The 20344-nt window shown below is 32.0% G+C and overlaps 2 protein-coding genes across 3 annotated transcripts in view; one reads left to right on the top strand and one right to left on the bottom strand.

Annotated features, from left to right (window-relative positions):
* Positions 1–20344, top strand: part of LOC143921428 (uncharacterized) — a 339615-nt gene that overhangs the window by 183292 nt on the left and 135979 nt on the right. The window lies entirely within an intron of this gene.
* LOC143921433 (uncharacterized) overlaps positions 171–20344 on the bottom strand; it is a 31670-nt gene continuing 11496 nt past the window's right edge. The window contains exons 3-6 of one of the 2 annotated variants that reach the window (XM_077444740.1): positions 3597–3710; positions 3306–3458; positions 3071–3224; positions 171–1736 (exon numbers count right to left, since the gene is read on the bottom strand). In XM_077444740.1, the coding sequence (XP_077300866.1) occupies positions 1663–1736; positions 3071–3224; positions 3306–3458; positions 3597–3677 (462 nt within the window). In that variant the 5' untranslated portion in view covers positions 3678–3710 and the 3' untranslated portion in view covers positions 171–1662. Of the gene's footprint in view, positions 1737–3070; positions 3225–3305; positions 3459–3596; positions 3714–20344 lie in introns of those variants that run through there. The other variant, XM_077444741.1, reaches the window with a different exon arrangement.

Here is a 20344-nt window from a genome sequence, read left to right as displayed (position 1 = left end):
AATTTCGAAAGAGACTTTGTATGTAAGGTTTAATGTAACTATGTATGTTTAATGTAACTATGTAACATCGAATACAAATCAAAATTTCTATGAGGACGATATCGATATCGTTGAATATTATTTGTTTTCGAATCAAATAATTTTAATAAAAAAAAACAAATTAAGGTTTACTATTAGATTGTTTTGCCATGTATAAGCTTTTTATATGATAACAAACAAAAAAAAGGTAAAACCACTAGTTACATATATTTAAAAGGTATTTGAAAAAGATAAAGTAAAAACATGACCATGTGAAGATCAAACACAAGATGTACACATTTCTTTTAATTTTATTTTAATTAATAGCTTAATATACGATGATATTTCATCGGGTACAACACTAGTAAGTAAATAACTGTCAGTAAATTACTTAACAGATACACATTTTGGTTTTATAGCTGAGCTTCTGTGTATCATTAACTGTAGAGATTTCAATTACATATTTCGACCAAGAGTTTGTGTAAATTCATATATTTAATATGAATATAATCGAAACCATTGCTGTGTGAACCATGAAAGATGATAAGAAATAAATTAAACATGAAAGTTTTATAAAGAGCTTTATTTTAATTCTTCAAAACATTCACGTGAATTTTTAAACATGTATTACAAAAATAATGCAACAAATACTAGAAATTATCCATATTTTTGACAACTAAACAATCGTTTAACATACATAAACATATTTATTTTTAAGTAAAAATAATTAATGGTTATATGTACTTTAACTTAAATAGATTTAACGACTCTTACGCAAAATATCAAAACTTAAAATAGGCAGATGTCCGTAAATATAGTTTGTATGTATGTAATATAACTAGACTCTTTAAAAATGCGAAAGCTTTATTAATAATAATCACTTATTCTAAGAAAGTTTCAAATTATTTTTTTTATAATCACAAACTGAACACAATTTTTTATATGTATAAAAACTGAAAAATTACAAATGCAGACATTCACACTTGAAAAGTAATAAACATACATAGATAAACCATTTATCCACACACAACTCAATAAACACTAACATTCAGAGATTAATTACACATATAACAGCAGACATACATACATGTGTATGTATTTTTGTGATTACAATAAAAGCGAAATAATCTTGAAAGTACAAATATGATAGTTTAAAATTTTAAATACGTATATCATCTAACAAAGACCATTAGACTATGAGATTTATACAAAGTTACGTTCTTTCAATTATTGTAATCCCTTTTTTGAATGTGATTAAGATTCCCAATGTACATATTCATATATATCTGCTATAATCTATTCAACATTGATAAAATTTTGAATCGTTTGAAATTATTAACACGTATTAAAAAAACTTTTGCTTCAAATACTTTGAAAATACAATAGTTACTATAAAATTTTGTCATCAAACTTACATACGCTAAAACCATACGTTAATTCAACATAAAAAAATAGATAAACAAAAGTTTGTACGTAGTAAAATTTTTAAAAAGATTCGGTGAGTATCAATGAAAGATTCTTTTGTTTATCGACAGAATAATTCAAACAAAGCTTGTATTAATCATTATTTAATAAAGTATAAATGTGACTTTATAAAAACAATTTCGAATTGAATAGATTTGTGTTTTTGAAGAAGAAGTAAACTTAAACATGTTGATTTTCCGACAAGAGTTCCCTTTTGAAGTTGAAAACGACGATGATCAAGTAAGCCATTATAGCTGAAAATAAAAAATATATACATGTTTTAATAAATGCAAATAAATTAATAGGCAAAAAATTATATGTAAATGTACTAATTATTATTAAAAAAATTTCAACTTGTGTGAAAGATTTTAGAATGACTGGTGAGAACAATAATAAAAAGTAAAAAGATCAGTACCTATTAGAATACACTTTTGACATTATTGACATATTTGAACATATGTATATCATGAACAATAAAAAGCTTTTAAATATTTTATTTAAATGACTGGGTTCTGAGCATTGTAGTTTAATCATATAGCGCTATTCTGTGTGTCTGTGTGCGATAAAGCTCGTAGTACTATAATAGTTGTTTCGATTCGACATACATATGTACGTCATAGCTAAAACACTGCCAGCAAACGGAATATAATAACAGATCAAGAAAAAACTTCTATATATATACTGTTTACTACCAATGTTTCCTCTAAGGCAATAGTCTTAGAGCATTTTACGCTCTCTATTAAAAAAATATTTGATTTATTAATTATTTTATTTTTCTATTGGGTGTTTTATATTATTTATATGTATGTAGGTAGGTAGTTTTTACTTATAATACACCCGATTAAATTTTCATCGGGTCTATCACTATATTACAGGTATGTTACAGGTTAGCAATTGCTTACGTCACGCCATATAAAAAATACATCACGTTAATTTGATTTAGCGTGGTTTTGAACCTTTTTTTTCATATTATACAATTAAATATAAATATTAAATTAATTATATTTTAAAGGTATTTGAAAAAAATACGACCGCGATGCGGATCGAACACAGACCGACACATTTCTTTTAATTTTTTTTTTTTAATTAAATAATATGTTAATACGCCATAACCCATGCGACGATATTTCATCGGGCACAACACTAGTCTATAATAACAATCAATAATTCAAATTAATAACATTATAAAAATGATTTTAATTATACATTAGTTCTGAAAGTGAACTAATGAAATTGAAAAAAGTCTATATTTTTCCTTAGTTTGTTATGTAGAATTATTATACATATATATCGTGTAATTATACGATATATATATATATATATATATATATATATATATATATATATATATATATATATATATATAATAGTTCAATAAATATACTCTATTTTTGAAAACGGGACATTTCGACGTCCGAAGCTGTGCTTGGGGACAACGGGACAGGCTACCTAAAAACGGGACGGTCCCATTCAAAATGGGATGTATAGTCACTTTATATATGTACCACATATGTTCTATATATAACTTTCTCATACATATTTTTCATTCCAAATTGAATAATAAATAATATAAAAATATATCAATTACCTCCTGAAATAAGTACCACGATAATCGCTCCGACTCCTCCACCAACATTTCCGTTGACTGAAAGCATGATGCCTTGGATGATTCCATTTAAAAGGCTAATCACGAAGCTGATAGTAGCAATCAAAATCCAATAATGGACATATTTCGGCAGTCTCTGAAAGTTTAAATATGCGTTTGAACAATTCGAACCATATCAAATGGCGCTACAAAGAGCTTTAAATTTGTGAAAAATTACCCTCTTGACTCCGATAATCAACATGATCGACACTAACAGGGTGATAACCCCAGCGATCATTCCGAGGACTAACGAGGCAGTGGATCCGTGATTTTGAGAATTAGGAGAGATTATACCCATAATACTGCCAATGATCGTCAGAGCTGCAAACACCTGAAGACAAAACAACAATTACGTTAGCATTATACATAATAATACTACAAATTCCACTGTTGTTGATTTAAGAAAATCAGGCATATTATTTTCCTTTGATGATTTTGATATGATACAATATAATAAGTGGATACTTACTATGTTCAACCATCCTATGATGAGTGTTCCAGTTTCTAAAGTGCACCCGCAGCAGCAAGTTTTAACTTCCGGTACACCCATTTTGAATTAGAAATCGTCGACTTCTTTCGGTAACTGCAACAATAGTTTAAAAAAAATTACTATCGACCTTCAAAGATAATTAAATGAAAATCTAACAATTGGAATGAAGTCACAACTGTAGAAATTAACAAAAAAAATCAAGGTTAGATCAATCTTCTTAATTATCAACACAAAAATTCGATAGTTAACTGACGCCATGGGAAATAATTCTATTCAACATTTTACACCAATAGTGTAAACTTCAATTCCAGTTCAAAATTGACACAATTACTGGCATATTGAATGGAAAGTTAACTGAGACATGCACATTTGCAGTCAAATGAATGAAGCAATCAATCTGTAAAGTGATACGATACGTGTTCAAGTATGTTTGACCGTTCTCACAAGTATTGTTGTAAAGTTTCATTTCCTGCATTATTTATAGATAAACATCAACTCGAAATGGGAACTTATGATATACATATAAACTATATACAGAACTGCCGAGAGGAATCCCGAGCCCTGGAAAAATAATTCCATACCCTATGACAAACCAAATAAAAGATCTCATAGATACATTTTTAATATGCGAAAAATCTATCAGAACTATTAGAAAAATATTTGTATCTTAAATGCTACTTTTGAAATAATCAAATAAGAAAGTATGATGTAACATGTACGATTTCACACGGACACAAAGATGCGTGGATCTAAAAATAATAAACTTTTAGCATTAAAGAAATATGATCCATTTACTTATATTGATGACCAAAATGAACAATATGGCAAAGTATGAAAACGATCGGATAAGAGGCAAATTTTTTCCTGAATTGTAATCGTAAGTGAAACGTAAAGGAGGTATGTAAAAATAAAAAAAACAAAAGTTTAAGAAATAATGAAGACATTAAGAAAAAAATATATTTAATTAAATTATAAGTACATATATAATTATATATATATATATATATATATATATATATATATATATATATATATATATATATATATATATATATATATATATATATATATGTAGATGAGAAAATATAAAAAATAGTCACTTAATAATCGACAGAAATCACAGTTATTAAAATATAATGGATACAATTACACGAATTATATTTTAGTTTAAATGCAAAAAATTATGCAATCATAACAGTTTTATAAAAAGTTTTTCCTAGCTTTCAACGTGTTTCAAAATATGTTCGCTAGCTTTGTTTGATAAAAGTTTTCTCAAATCATAACAATTGCATTAATTCTGCTTCTGCGGTTTCTAATAATCATTTATTTTTCTCCTTTCTCCAGGTTGCACTCATTAGACTAAATATGCTTTCGAAAATTGTAATGGAATGTAAAATTGAAAAAATCTGGGCTAAAATTTTAAACACATTATTGCGAGCGGAATGATCTTTAAAAAATATTGTCCATTTCTCTTTTTTTTTTCTCGTTTGCTTCAGTAAAAGTTTGTTTAATAAACAGACATCTACTTATAGAAGGTCAACATTGCTAATAATATTAAATAATTTCTGTCAATTCTGCAATTGAATAAAATCGATTTTCATGTTTGGACAAGACTTTGATGGATTGAAATTTGTTATTTTTAAAGTCAAACCATTTCTATTTATATACATTTTTGTACTTATACAAATTTTGTTAAGTCTGGATTTTCAGAGGCAATGATTTCGGGACTCGGGATTTGTCTTTTGAACTCGGGACAGTCCCACTCAAATAGGGACGTCTGGCAACCCTGTACTGGAACCATGTCTATTTACGTTTTACACTTCAACATTTCTAATAGGCTACTTATTTTGACTTTCTGGAGTATGAACTTCTTTATAGCAGAATGGACGCGACTTGCCTACCTACATAAGACCTAGCCTAATGATAAAATACAGAGTCCAGTGGTAATCAGCTGTTAATTTAACTGAATACACATTGTTGAAAAATCAAACATGTAATAATAAAATTCGTTACTAGGCAATGAACAGGTCATTATTTAAAAAACATTCAAATAATACTGAAATAGAAAGCTATGCTCGAGTTGCTGATATTCCATGGCGTCCACGAACTTTTTCCAACAGAAATAGGCCCGCAATAAAACGAATGTTTATCGGTTAGCGTCCTGACAACTCCCCCGCTGTTTATTATTAAACGGTGACTAATTCAATACGAGTCTAGGATTCTAATAGAATTCAATTCAACACCAAATTACTATTGATTTTGTCTAGCGCTATCAACTTACCACAATGGACATGCTCACTTAATTAAATATACAGTTACTAACCGACATAACTCAAGTGAATTGTAGTTCCGAATTATTCCAAAACCCATTTGCAGTCCAAATTAGGGTACCAACAGGTTTGAAAGTATAGTGGACAATCATACATATTAAGTTTGTTGGAAGATTTAAAAACCATACTGAAGAATGTATGTATTGTTATGTGTATATATATGTATTGTTATGTGTATACATCTTATATCTGTTTTAATAGCTACTGATTTACTGATCATTTTCTATTTTACAATTTAATTTAATTTGGTTAGTAATCATAGTATTATATTATTCTAAAGTTAACGTACAGCATAATAGAAAAGCTCATAATACATCTAATACATAATATTAATTAAAGACTATCTAAAGTCGACGATCTAAAGCAGATTGTGTTTAGGTAATCTGCGTTTATACCTGAAGGGTATAGATATTATGTGATATGTCTGGAACAAGTATACTTTTATATTGTGTAAGTTTCCCTACATTTGCGCTCAATTTGTATCGAAAATGCTCTCATAACCGGAATGTGTGAATGTGTCTGTATGTTTCACTATCGAATTTTGTTTTTTATCCATTATATATTCCTCAAATACATAGATAAAGTCGTCGGTTGGTCACATCCGATTTTTTTTTACTTTATTTGAGAAGAATTCAATGTTTTCATTCGTGCATTAATGAATGAAGATTTTTACCATTACGTTTTCTTGTCTCCTGCATCACATTTGTTACGGTGCAAGAATACCAATGATGCGATCGAAGGTCACTGATGACGCAATGTCTCCATTTGGGTGCTAAAATGTCGAAGACAAAGCACATAATTCAATTTACATAGTATGCAATATAAATTGGCGTGTTTTACGTTTGAAGAGCGTAGAACCACCATGGGAAACCACATGGATCTTTCGGATGTAAAGCCATTAAAAGACTTAAGTTTTAGCGATTAATTATCAAACGAGCGTTTCCTCCGTCATTTGTGATGTGACCTTTTCGAAATGTTTCTAGGAAGTCAAAAAGTTTAGCCTTGTTTTCGTAATTTAAAATATACCGTTATTCATTACGTAAGAGTCTATTTTGATACGTTTCACGTAACGACATAACCAATGAATTTAAATGCATTCTTTGTGTACGTTGAACACCAGTTGTTCTTGGTATAAAGGTCAAGACCAAAAAATACAGCTGATTGGCATATTTAGTTTTTCAAAACAAAATATTTAGTATAAATAAAATAATGCGAAAATAAGATAGTTCGAATCAAAGTTGATTCTTATCTTCCAGGCAATATTTTTTAAATTAGTACCCAGCTTTAATAGATGTATGAATTGGCTTGAAGATGAGCTATCCAAAATAACATTAAGAATTGATGTTATTTTGGTAACTTATTCAAAACCAAGATTCACATTAATCATTTTTAATGGTGTGGCTTTTAACTTTTTTCAATTTTCAATTCAAAAAGTTTTATACTGATTGTAAACACCCAGGCTAAGTAAAAATTAAGCTTTTCAGAAAATTTTGTTTGTGGAAATTTATTTATTTATTTTAGAAAAATTTACATTTTAATTAATTTCAAATAATAATAAAATATAATTATTAAAAAATTCATTATTTATAAAATTTTCGCATATATAAAAAATAACAACAGAAAATGAAATAATAATAATATTTTATTTTATTTTATTTGTTGAAAAATCAACAGACAACAGGATGTACATAGATATGTATAAAAAAACAAATAGTAAATATATAATATATATATAACATCCGAGTCCAATAGCAGATTTTTACAAAAATTATAAAAAAGAATATTATTATTATACGACAACAGTAGTACGAATAATACATACATAGTATGTAGTAAAAAATGATATTAATAATAACCTAGATTACAATTATAATAATAAACTAATAATTATTATAATTCAAATTAAGTAAATTAATAATAAATTAAGTAAAATAATCAGAAAAAAAAATTTAAAAAAAATAATAAATAATAAAAATTTACAATTCTAATAATCAATTAACAACACTGCTATTAAAAAATAAATTTATAATAATCACTCTAGTTTGGTTTGAATTAACATTAAATAGATCAAAATCACAAGTAGTAGTAATGAGTTTGATATATGGACACGCATAATGTGAGTTCCGCGACACAACGCGCACGACAATGCGCATGACAACGCTCACGCGACAAAACGCTCACGCGGCATAACACTCACGGGACAAAACGCGTCCAAAACGCGAGCATTTTATCTGTGAGTATAATGGCCATGAGCATTCTGTCGCGTGGGCGTTGTGTCGATGAGTGTTATATCCGTGAGCGATTTGTCGTGACACCCATAGTATGCAGTGGGGGCTGGTCAAATGCTGTATTTCTGTCGTACGGTCCATTGTTGCATGTGTGTGAACAGTGTTTCCGAGGACCACTTGCGCTTTTACGAAGCACTCCTCGCACGAGTTAAGGGCTGAGGACAACCCTCTACCATTATTATTAAAATATCACCATTTTATCACTTGTATGACACCATCATGTATGACTCCTTCATTGTCACATGATTAACAATAAAACGACTAACCAGTAGAGATAAGACGGGTCTAAGAGGCGAGCCAGAATGTTAAATTACAGAAAACACAAATATCGGAAGGCAAAGATCGAAAATCGAAAGATCTTAAGTCGAAAGATCAAAAAAAAAAGGGTGCATGGTAAACGGTACATACTCACTTAATTTGCGCCGGCAGGGTACAACAGGAACAAGAGGAACAGGCTTTTCCTTCCGTATTCTGCGCGCGCACATTAATACGGGAGGAAAAGCCTATTCCTCTTGTTCCTGTTGTATCCTGCTCGCGCAAATTAAGTGAGTATGTACGTGAGTATGTACCGTTTACCATGCACCCTTTTATTTTGATCTTTCGACTTAAGATCTTTCGATTTTCGATCTTTGCCTTCCGATATTTACGTTTTCTGTAATTTAACATTCTGGCTCGTCACGGAGACCGAGATAAGACACACCTAATTTAATAAACAGCATCATTGATTTGTGGCACACCTCACGCACTGACTAACCGAAATTGTACGACACGTGTCTTCAACACATTCATTGTTTTAAATAAGAGTATATAAACTCGAGACGGTTACAATTTAAGTTAGTCTGTAATCAGTTCTTGTTCTGAATATATAAATAAATCATTATTTTTTATTCAAACCGTTCGTCTGCAATTCATTATTCACGCAAGCAGCCTGTTGACTGTGGAATAGATATACAGCATATGACGAGCCACCACTGATAGTATGTATACCAAATATGATTGTTTTATTTTTAAAACTGTATATTTTTAAGGGCGACAAACCTTCATCGTTATACAACAGATTGGCTGAATTGCCCGGTGTTCCTCAGGAAAGTAAAAGTTGGACAAACAAGTATAAAAATCGAACTATATTGGAATATTTTGAAGTCTACAGTGCAAGTTAGAGTATCACGAGCAGATATCGGCGGATAAGTTTATTTTGCTCAAAAAAAAATGGTTCACTATTGTCAATTACTATTGTCCTACAAAGCAAGAGAGCAAAAAAAAGGTTGACATAACAAATTTGGTAGTTCTAAAATGAAAACTGTAGATTTGCATGTCAGACAAACATTAATTTTCATATATGTATGTACATAAATAAATAGTTAAGATGCCAAAAATCTACATAAACTACATTATAAATAGGCATTAATTGAAACGATATCATGAAATTGAAGTGCTTTAGTACAATCCCACATCTTGTAATTAAAAAAAAGTAGACAATTTGATCATGAAACATTAACCTTAATATTTTTTCCAAATATGGAAATAGTTGCACATCGCTGTATTGCACATGACATAATAAATATAAATACTTACATAATATTTTTTACTATTCAAATCGTTAAAATTATGGCGGTATTTACATGACCTTCGGCCTCCAAATTATTACTCAGATATACAAAACGATATTAAAAACCTTGACTAAATCGTTATACATTAAACAAGTGTAGTTTTGCTTAAATAAATCCACACGAATATTTTGACCAACTTTTTTTTAATTATTATGAATTTTTATTAGGCTTAAGGGCGGAATTACACAGGGAGAAATGGCACGTCATGTGATTGGCTCCCCGCTGTGGGGGTTCTCCTACATTTCTTCAAATATGTATGTAATACACCGTTATCGATCACTGTCAAGCAAGGATAAATACAAGGATAAAATTTTACCGAAAACACTCCAGGGAGTGATTTTGGGTCGGTGTGTGCTAGGCGTGCCTTGAATATGCAAGGCATACCACATTTTTTTCACTTGTGTAACCCTTTGAGTGCTGACGTCTTTTCTGTTGAAAGCTCGCCACGCTGAAAATTTCGCAAATATTTTCAACTAGAATTATGTTGAAATCCAATTGAAAGCAGGTATAAAAATTGTAGCTAATCCAAAAAAACCCTAGATCACTACCATAGATAACTACCGCCGAGGATTTAGTTTTATAAAGGTGTGTTTAAACTCTCTAATATATCTTGCAACAATATAAAATAAACAACAGAATTCTATTAATGAATGTATTTTTCCAAAACTAGTTCCGTCTTCTTCATTGTTGTTCAAATGTAATGCTCACAATCTAAATTCCGGTTCCACGACATAAGGTCCAATGATATAAGATCCAACGACAAAGGTTCCGCGAAACATCACAATCTAAAATACTCAGCAGCTAAGGATTTCCATTGGGTAATTCTGCTATGGTTATAAATTCAGAAATTACGGTGTAAACCAGTCTTTATAAACGTTGACAAATGAATGATATGGATTACACGACCCATGTAAAGGGTTAAAAGTATCTAAAAAACCCATATGCCGCGTTCCTTCTTATGTGATTTCGCCCTAAACCGTTTCGTTTCACACCCCGTTTAGACTTCAAATAGTACAATGTCAACTGTAAAGTAAATAATCGTCAGCTTTATGTATATATTTAAATAATTACGCAACTTGCATAATGGCAGTGGGAGTGTGTCTAGTGTGTATCATTTATCAAAGCCGAAGGTCAAGACGATCAAAACAATGCTGGAATATAAATAAGATCGAACCGGCTTTGAGGCCATCTTTTTTTTCTCCCTCAATATTTTTTTACTAAACAACTAAAGGTATAAATACGAACGGATGAAATTCCTCTCGAATCTCAAGCCGCACAAAAATTTCATCTCACAATCGAAAACATACATAATTTCAACACACACTTTCATCTGTTTGTTTATATTCGAGGCATGACTTCATCGAAGTAGAAATATTTCTGGCATCAATGAAAAACGGCAAAGTGACACGCATCCGAATTTAATTTACCAACACCACACCGTGTCACATTTGCCGAAAATGTCAAGCAACAAAGCCTGTGGTTCTCAAGCCTCGAGTGCCCTTTGTTATCGTTCAACATGGACGATGTCAGGTGAGGGGCCTTCGGAGCTAGAGCCCCCCTCCATTGAATTGATGCTTTTTGTTTCCGTTTCTTAAGAGGGCTAGACAGCAGCGCCTTGTCCATACAAACGTACTATACTTCTCCCTACCTCAATTATGGCACTAGAGAAATTATTTTTTAATATGCTATGGATATCCACCATTGGGGTGCATCTATCGTTTTATTTTTTTAATTAATTATTTTTTATAGGAGCTAGGAGCCGCCAAACATCTATAAAATCACCTCTTTTTTACACCCACAAAAAGAGTCTAGCGTGGTTATTTAACGGTCGATTTTTAAAAAAATACGCCGATAGATGCAAAGAAAATATCTTTCTCATACCGATGATGAAATTTTTTTAAAAATTGGTCCAGTTTTGGAGGAGAAAATAGTAGAATACGAACCCTCGATTTTGTCAATTTAAAACACGTTTTATCTGGTCGAAGCGCAACTGTCGCATTCACTCAATACATATATTGATATGTATTGTCGCATTCACTCAATATATACATACACTCAATATATATATCGAAGAAAGGAACGGTAACAAAATTAAGGTTTCGGGTGTACAGCCCTCTTAAGAGGGCTGAACACCAGCGCCTTGTCCATATAAACGTATTACACTTCTCCCTTCCTCAATTATAGCACTAAAGAAATTATTTTTTAATATACTATGGATATCCACCGTAGGCATGTTTCTGAGGTTTTATTTTTTGGATTAGTTATTTTTTATAGGAGCTAGGAGCCGCCAAACATCTATAAAATCGCTTCTTTTTTACACCCACGAAAAGAGTCCAGCGTGCTTATTTAACGGTTGATTTTTAAAAAAATACGAGCACACAAACATAGAAAATATCTTTCTCATACCGATGATGAAATTTTTTTTTAATTGGTCCAGTTTCGGAGGAGAAAACTGGAGAATACAAAACCTCGATTTTGTCGATTTAAAATACATATTATCTGGTCGAAGCGCAACTGTCGCATTCACTTAGTATATATGTATGTAGAGTTCGAAGATATAGGGAGGATTGCGGGAGAGATAATCAAAGACGATGTCGGTCGATCAATGTACGTTTATTGTACATTAAGTATACACACGTGCGCGTACGCACCTACCCGTAACACTTCTGCCAACTACCAAACCGTGTACACTCATGTGTACCACTGTTTGTACATCACTCCTCAACATTACTCATTACATAATTCACTCACACACATAAAATCCCACATGTATATTGATATATATTGTCGCATTCACTCAATATATACATATATCGAAGAAAGGAACGGCAACAAATTAAGGTTTCGGGTATACAGCCCTCTTAATAATAATCATATATGTATGTATATACGAGTATAATAGCACTATTCTGTGTGTGTGTGTCTGTGTCTGTACATATCTGTATATGTGGCGAAAAAACACAGGGAAGAACGGCACGCCGTGTGCATGGCTCCCTGCCGTGGGTGGTCTCCTTAATTTCTTAAAATATAGGATACACCGTTATCGATCAATTTTACCGAAAATACTCCATAGGGTCATTTTGGGCGGGACGTACTGGGCTTTCTATGAATATGTGTAATCGCTGTGTGTTTACGCCCTAATAGTAGTTTCGATTCGACATATGTAAAACGCTGCCAACAAAATGTACAAATATAATATAAACATAATAAAAGATCAACAAAATCTTTATACAAATATTTCATATTAAAAATTGATTTTCAACAATAAAGCAATCGATTTTTAATGAGTAAAGCCGGTTCAAAGCACTGTAAAATGTAAATTTTGGAATTGATCCAATTCGAAAGAAAATAAAAAAAAAACGCGTGTAACGTTTGGCGGTAAGTATTATATTACAGAATCTTTTAATGCAACAGCTGTGGACCAGATTCGAACATTTTCAAACAAAATTAGCACCACTTCATATTCTTCCTACTCATTTGTCAATATGTCACTCCTATCTATCTTATTGTATTCCTCATAAATTATGATAGACAATTTGTGAACATTTTTCAATACATTCATCAACACAAAGAGCTGCCATTGCACGAATTTGCTTAATCCGAAATCTTGTGCCACCTCCTCTTGTTCCCTCAAATGCTATCAACCGCAACGAATCACTTCAGACCGTCTTCCAATCTCCACGCAATAAAAAAGAAAAAACCGAGTCATTTTAGTTGCTCCTTTATACAATTCCACAGGGAAAAACACACAAGTTTACCTACCTTTTGAGTGAATCAAAATTAGATATTAATTTCTTATTATTACTTCCAAAGTAGTCTAAAAAATCAAATTAGTTTTTATCTTAGTTTTTAGCCTTAAGGCCTGACCGCACTATACGACCGTCGACTGCTGCAGCACGACACAACACGGCAAAGTTGATACAAAAGGCAACTCTGTCGCGCGACGCGTATTGCGTTATATCTCATACAATTTCATACAAACAATATTTGGCCGCACGCTGCCGTTCGTGTCGCTGACGCATAGTGTGGTCAGACCTTTATACATAACTATATCAACAAATTACAATTGTGTTAAGGAAATGTTCGGAGACTTAATTGATCTTCACACAAAACCAGCAGAATAGACTAGTAGTTAGCATATAATGCTTTGAACAGAGTGGTCACGGGATCAAATCCCACTGGTTTCTGCTGGCCAGACCTTGGATTTGTGACACCAGGTCGATCGTTTCCTATCATATTTTGCCAATTTATCTGATTTTCATTGAAACGGTTCCAACAAATTGGCAACCTTACCCATTTTCTCGAGTTTTCAGCAATCTCGAATTTCACTGAATTGTTTAAAATGCTGCAAATTTACAAATTTGACCATAGATGTCACTGTGGACATTAATTGATATGTATTTATGCACTTTGTATGATACTAATAATATTTGTATCAAAAGTACAATGTTTCTGGCAAGGAAGGTTCAAAGATAAAGTAAAATTGCCATGAAGGTTCAATTCGTTCAAGTGCTTTCATATGTCAAAAAACATCATTTCGGGAAGTAGACTGCGCGTGAACCCCATCGGCTTGACTTTTCTGCTATTGACGGTACAAGTCAATTAGTGAATATTAATCTTCTACTTGCATCGTGGACAAGACTTGCATATTAAGTGTTATGACCAATACGAATCTGAACCCAAGATATGTAATTGTCAAGGACAATCGAAAGTAGCTACATCACAAGTTGTGAGATCATCGTTGTTATTTTGTCTAATACTTGTCCAATACCCAGACACGATCTGATTTCTCACATGCTAGTCCATTGCATAAATCATTCAAGCTTCGCTCAGGCGAGTAACTGTCCTATATAAAAGAAATTAACGAAACTGAAATTTTCAAATCCAGCACTACGAGCTAAATTTTTGTATTGTGTCGCTGCTGACATTCGAAACCGTGTGCAATTTAGGTCATTACGTCTATGCACAATTAAATGGTTGTATGATGTCATTCTGTTCATCATATATCTCATACTGAGATGATCTAACTTAGCTAAATTGCTATCCACCCATATGAGAATATTTGAAGAGTCGAATCATCAACTCAATGGATCAAAGAAAGCACATGTTTCCCGTTACATATATACATACAACGATGTTCAGAACGAAAAATAAAATAAAGCTTGGAGCATGTTTTGATGATTTCCGACTGTGACCATGTTTTGCACATTTCGAGGTCATGACGTAATATGAAGCCATAAAACGATCGTAAAAGCATCTACTTAGTCCAGCACTAGGGCTTTCAAGCCGGTTTAAAGCGAAACCGAAAAGCCGGCTTTTTTGCTCGATCAACCGGCTTTTTAATGTTTTTTTCCTCAAAATTAACAATTATGAATTTCAAAATTCTATGAAAGATCAAAATAAATGTGTATAAACTCTCTTGGGTAATAGGCGTATATTTTTTTGAACAACAAAATAAGGAACAGCACTTTCTTTTTTGAGCGGTTTCTTTGAGATTTAGTAATGGACAAAGACCAGGTCATAAACCAATAAAATATTATTGAAAGTATGTAGTTTCAATGACCTACCCAACTTCAAGTATAGAAAACATTACTATCGCAAAAAATTTTACTTGACAACAAAAAAAAAGTAGTAGTAAACTCTAATGATTTATGGCAAACTGCATGGGAATTTCCGGAATATACTTGATTTTTCTTCGACGGAATTGGAAGCCCTTTAAATATTAAATATATTATTATTATTATTATTATTAATAAATTCTTGGTAGTAGCTTATTTTAATCATTTAATTATTTGTGCGTATTTATTATCTGCCATTTTACGGCTGTGATATATAAGACAAATTGTATTATTTGTAATATTTGTAATAATAATAATAACTCAATATAGTTTATAAAAAACTATTCCTTTTTGTAATATAATATATAGGTATTTCTTAATCTTAATTTTCTAAAACCGGTGAAAGCCGGCCAACCGGCTTTTTATTTGTAAAAAAACCGAAAACCGACTTTTTCTTTCGGACGGTTTTTTGGAACCCCTAGTCCAGCATCAATGTTAGATTTGGACATATAGAAGATGTGATGCTACTTTATTCAATTTCACGTTGTTCGTATGGGAAATTATATTATTCATTAAGAATATTATTTTCACACGTGAATGTGAAAATAAAACTAATGGAAAACAACAGTATACATATATTTTAGAATGACCCAATTGCATGGTATGTTATTTAAAAAAGGAATTTACGAAATTGTGAGTGTGAAATCGATTATTTTGCATATACATACATACATAGTCCTTTTACAATATGTTAATATCCCTGACATTGTACATATGTACATACATATATGCATTTGTATCTATTGTGATTGTAATAAATAATGGCGTGGTTACATACATAGATTAGCGAACCGTGACAACATACTGAATGTTACACATCACTATTTTTAAGTCGGATGGTAACCCGGTTTTTAAAATCGAACGTGTTCCAATTCAATTAATAAAAAATGTAATCATCTAATTTGGGGAACACGCCTTGAAAAAAAATCAAACGAGGCATGTTTTCCATCACAATAATGAAGCACGCTTAAATGACATGTAAATTTATGTGTACAAAAAATTTCAGAAATGCCTATAGTAATGGTAAATGGATTATTTCACGACAATCGCTGAGAAAAAGTCGAGTTTTCGTTACCGTAGTTCGCGCGAGTAAGGGCGAAAACACACAGTGAGGAATGGCACGTCGTGTGCTTGGCTCCCCGCTGTGATGGTTCTTCTACATTTATTCAAATATAGGATACACCGTTATCGATCACTGTCAAGCAAGGATGAATACAAGGATAAAATTTTACTGAAATCACTCCAGGGGGTGATTTTGGGACGGTGTGTGCCAGCCGTGCCTTGAATATGTGCAAGGCATGCCACATTTTTTTCGCTTGTTTAACTTTTTGAGTGCTGACGTCTTTTCTGTTGAAAACCCGCAACGCTGAAAATTTCGCCAACACTTCCAACAAGAATTATTTAGAAATCTAATAGAAAGCAGGTATAAAAATTGTAGCTTATCCAAACAAACTTTAGATCACTGCCCTAGATGACTACCGCCGACAATTTCGAGTTTTGTAAAGGTGTATTTAGACTCTCTAATGTATGTATCTTGCAACAATATAAAAAAAAAACGAAGTCTATTAATGAATTTATTTTTCAAAAATGACTTCCATCCTCTTCATTGTTGTTAAAATGTAATGCTCACAATCTAAATGCCAAGCCACAATCTTAAATACTCAGCAGTTAGGGATTTCCATCGAGAAATTCTACTATGGTTATAAATTCAGAAATCCGGTGTAAACCAGTCTTTATAAACATTGACACGAATTACACGACCCATGTTCAATGCATTTTTTTCAATGCTGCCTGGAAAGGCTTAGCGTGTAGTGTTCTTGTTTATTTTTTACATACTCAAAAAACAACGCCCATCGGCGTATTTCAGGCTCATGGAATTGTTGGCAAAACGCCGATCGACGTTAGTCAGCATTCAAAGTACTAACGAACTCAAAATATCGGAATATTGTTTCAGATCGGAGCGATGACAGCTCGATTTCCATACGCCTCTTTCTACCACCCATTTGCAACTCATTGAAACAGTGGTAAAGCACTATTTTTCTATTCATAGTATAGTTATAACAAATCACAACATAATCTTAAATATTAAAATTACGAAGGTTTTTTTTGGATTTCAATCTAATTTAGGCATAATGCTATTACTCCGATTAACATTTTTATGTTATATGTACATATATGTATGTACGTACAAAAGGTTGGCAGAAATGTATCTAACAATATTTTAATTAATTGTTATTACTGCGAAGCCGTCACTTATACTATTTCCTTTTATTGTTATATTAACATATGTATGTATTTTTGATCGAAATAAAGATTGATGTTATCTACATATATCTACCTTAGTTCCGAAATCAATAATCGTCACTCATTTATCATACCCATCCATATACATATTATAAAATAACTGCGCAAACTCGGTTTTGTGTCTCGAATACTAAATAATTAAACGCTTGTAAAAGTGGAAGTAGCCGGGTATATATGTATGTACGTGAAGCGTGACAACAATACATACAAAGAAAAGCAAGTTAATCCAAAACAAAAATTATATCATATACATATGTACATCTACATATTATATATCCGTTATAATCGCTCAAGTTTGTGGAATTTACAATGAATTGACTGGGTGTGGCAAACACAATGACTTATATGTACATGGGTCCGAAGGGGTTATGTAAAAAAAAATGCGATAATTACGAATAATGGAGATGACCTCAAAAAAAGCGATTTCAAAGTGCGTTTCATGGTTAACTAGTAGACCGCGTGGGGTTTCCTGGGGTGCTCTGTATTAACCGGAATCCGATTAACCGTTTAGCTGGTTAACCGAGAAATCAAAAACATGATATGTAAGTCTACGCAAAAACAAGTAAGCTTTGACAATCGAAAAAAAATTCTTTCGTTTCGGCACATCACGAAATAAACATGGCTTAAAGCAATAATAGTCTCATTGACTTGTACCATGTGTCCCTTCACAAATTCATATTTAGGTATATTTATATGTTTGTATAGCTGAAAAAGATTACACTTGGAGAAATATAGCACAACTTGTACTATCCCGAATCGAGGTCGATGATCTCATTCATTACCCCATCTAACTCGAGCTGTACAATTACATCATCGCGTCCTGTACGAAAACCTAAAGTCAACCTTGGCCGAAATACATTCGTTCAAACTAGGGCAAAAACACCATCAACTCCATCCAGATATGCATTAACCAAACCTTGAGACACAGATACACAAAGGATAACCTCGACCCCGTAGAAATCTTCAAGAACATGATCTCATCAGCCAAGTTACGCGTTTCACAATCAACCACTATATAAATCATCCCCAGATGCCGGTGAGCTTCAGGAGTCCAGCCTGCTCACTCCTCCGAAACCGAGTAATTATCATCTTCGTCGTACACACAGTAGCACTTGTATCAACTGAACAATAAAGATCCTCTTCCAAACACACACACGCGTTTCTATAGGCCGGGACACGGTCAATATACCTTCACTGCGTACAGACTTAAGGTGATAAATAATGATGATATCCAAGAAAATGTAAGAGGACGTTGGCAAATGTACATACAAGAGAGGTACTCAAATTATATGAAAGGTTCTAAAGAAGGTTATAAAGAAATTGTCCAGTGATTATTAGAATAAACAATAATGGAAAAATGTGTACATATTGTAGAGGCGTTCACGGAGCAGCAGATTGTGAACGACTACAAATGATGATGACGATGATTATGTAAAAAAAAGGCAAATAATTAAGCATTCAAAATAAATGAGCGTCGTCCAGCAAAGTTTGAGATACGATGATCTGGACAAAACGATTTATCCATTTTTAGCTCAACATAGTCTGACTTATACAAAATGCGTGTTGTAAAAAAAACCCTAAAAGTATTGGCCTTGAAATTCTGAAGCACCGATCACATATATTTTTAATAGGGGCTCCACAACTGATTTCAACATATATATATATATATATATATATATATATATATATATATATATATATATATATATATATATATATATATATATATATATATATATATATATATTCGATCGATATATATATATATATATATATATATATATATATATATATATATATATATATATATATATATATATATATATTCGATCGATGATCGATTCAAATAGATCAATATAAAAACAAAATAAATATTATCAAACCACTAATAAAACAAAAAAATCGTATAACATATATATTTTATCTATTTAATTTAACACTTAAGATAATAAATTAAACATATGTTCAATATATGTATATTACAGCTATTGCGAAGTGTAAACATGCATACATTTATTAAATTGAGCTTAAAAAGCCATGTAAATATTGCCACAGTAAACGCGCTAATTCCAGGGCTTTGGATTCAGAGTCGTTAAAAATTCGAGCGACTCCCATTTCGCGTCAAAATAGAATTTATTTTTTTACTAAATAGCGTATGTAAGTATGTACATGCATATGGATATTGAATTACTAACTAAGACCCGGGCCTCACCGAACAACTTTGTCGGCCGACTAGTCGCGCTACCAGAAAAAAGTGTATGGAAATGTGAGCGACCAAGAAGTGGCACGCTCCATCTAACTGCATACAAGTCGCTTGGTGTGGCCTCCAGTCAACCAAGTCGCTTGGTCTAAGGGCGCAGACACACAAAGGCACGCGGCGCTTTTTTTATTACAACAAAAACGCTATGCTATGGCACCTAGGCCAAAAATATTTGTATCGACTTCCCATATTTGAAGAAATGTAGGAAAAAAACCCCAGCGATGTGAGATAAACTTTTTCACCGCGGATGGCCAAGAACGCGCCCGTGCCGTTCAATCCAGTGTGTTTGCGCTTTCAGAGTGCTTCACCAATACTCC

This window comes from Arctopsyche grandis, chromosome 13, assembly GCF_051622035.1.
Source record: "Arctopsyche grandis isolate Sample6627 chromosome 13, ASM5162203v2, whole genome shotgun sequence".
Lineage (NCBI taxonomy): Eukaryota > Metazoa > Arthropoda > Insecta > Trichoptera > Hydropsychidae > Arctopsyche > Arctopsyche grandis.
Note: the sequence above shows the minus strand (reverse complement) of the source record. Positions and strands in the feature narration are given on the sequence as shown.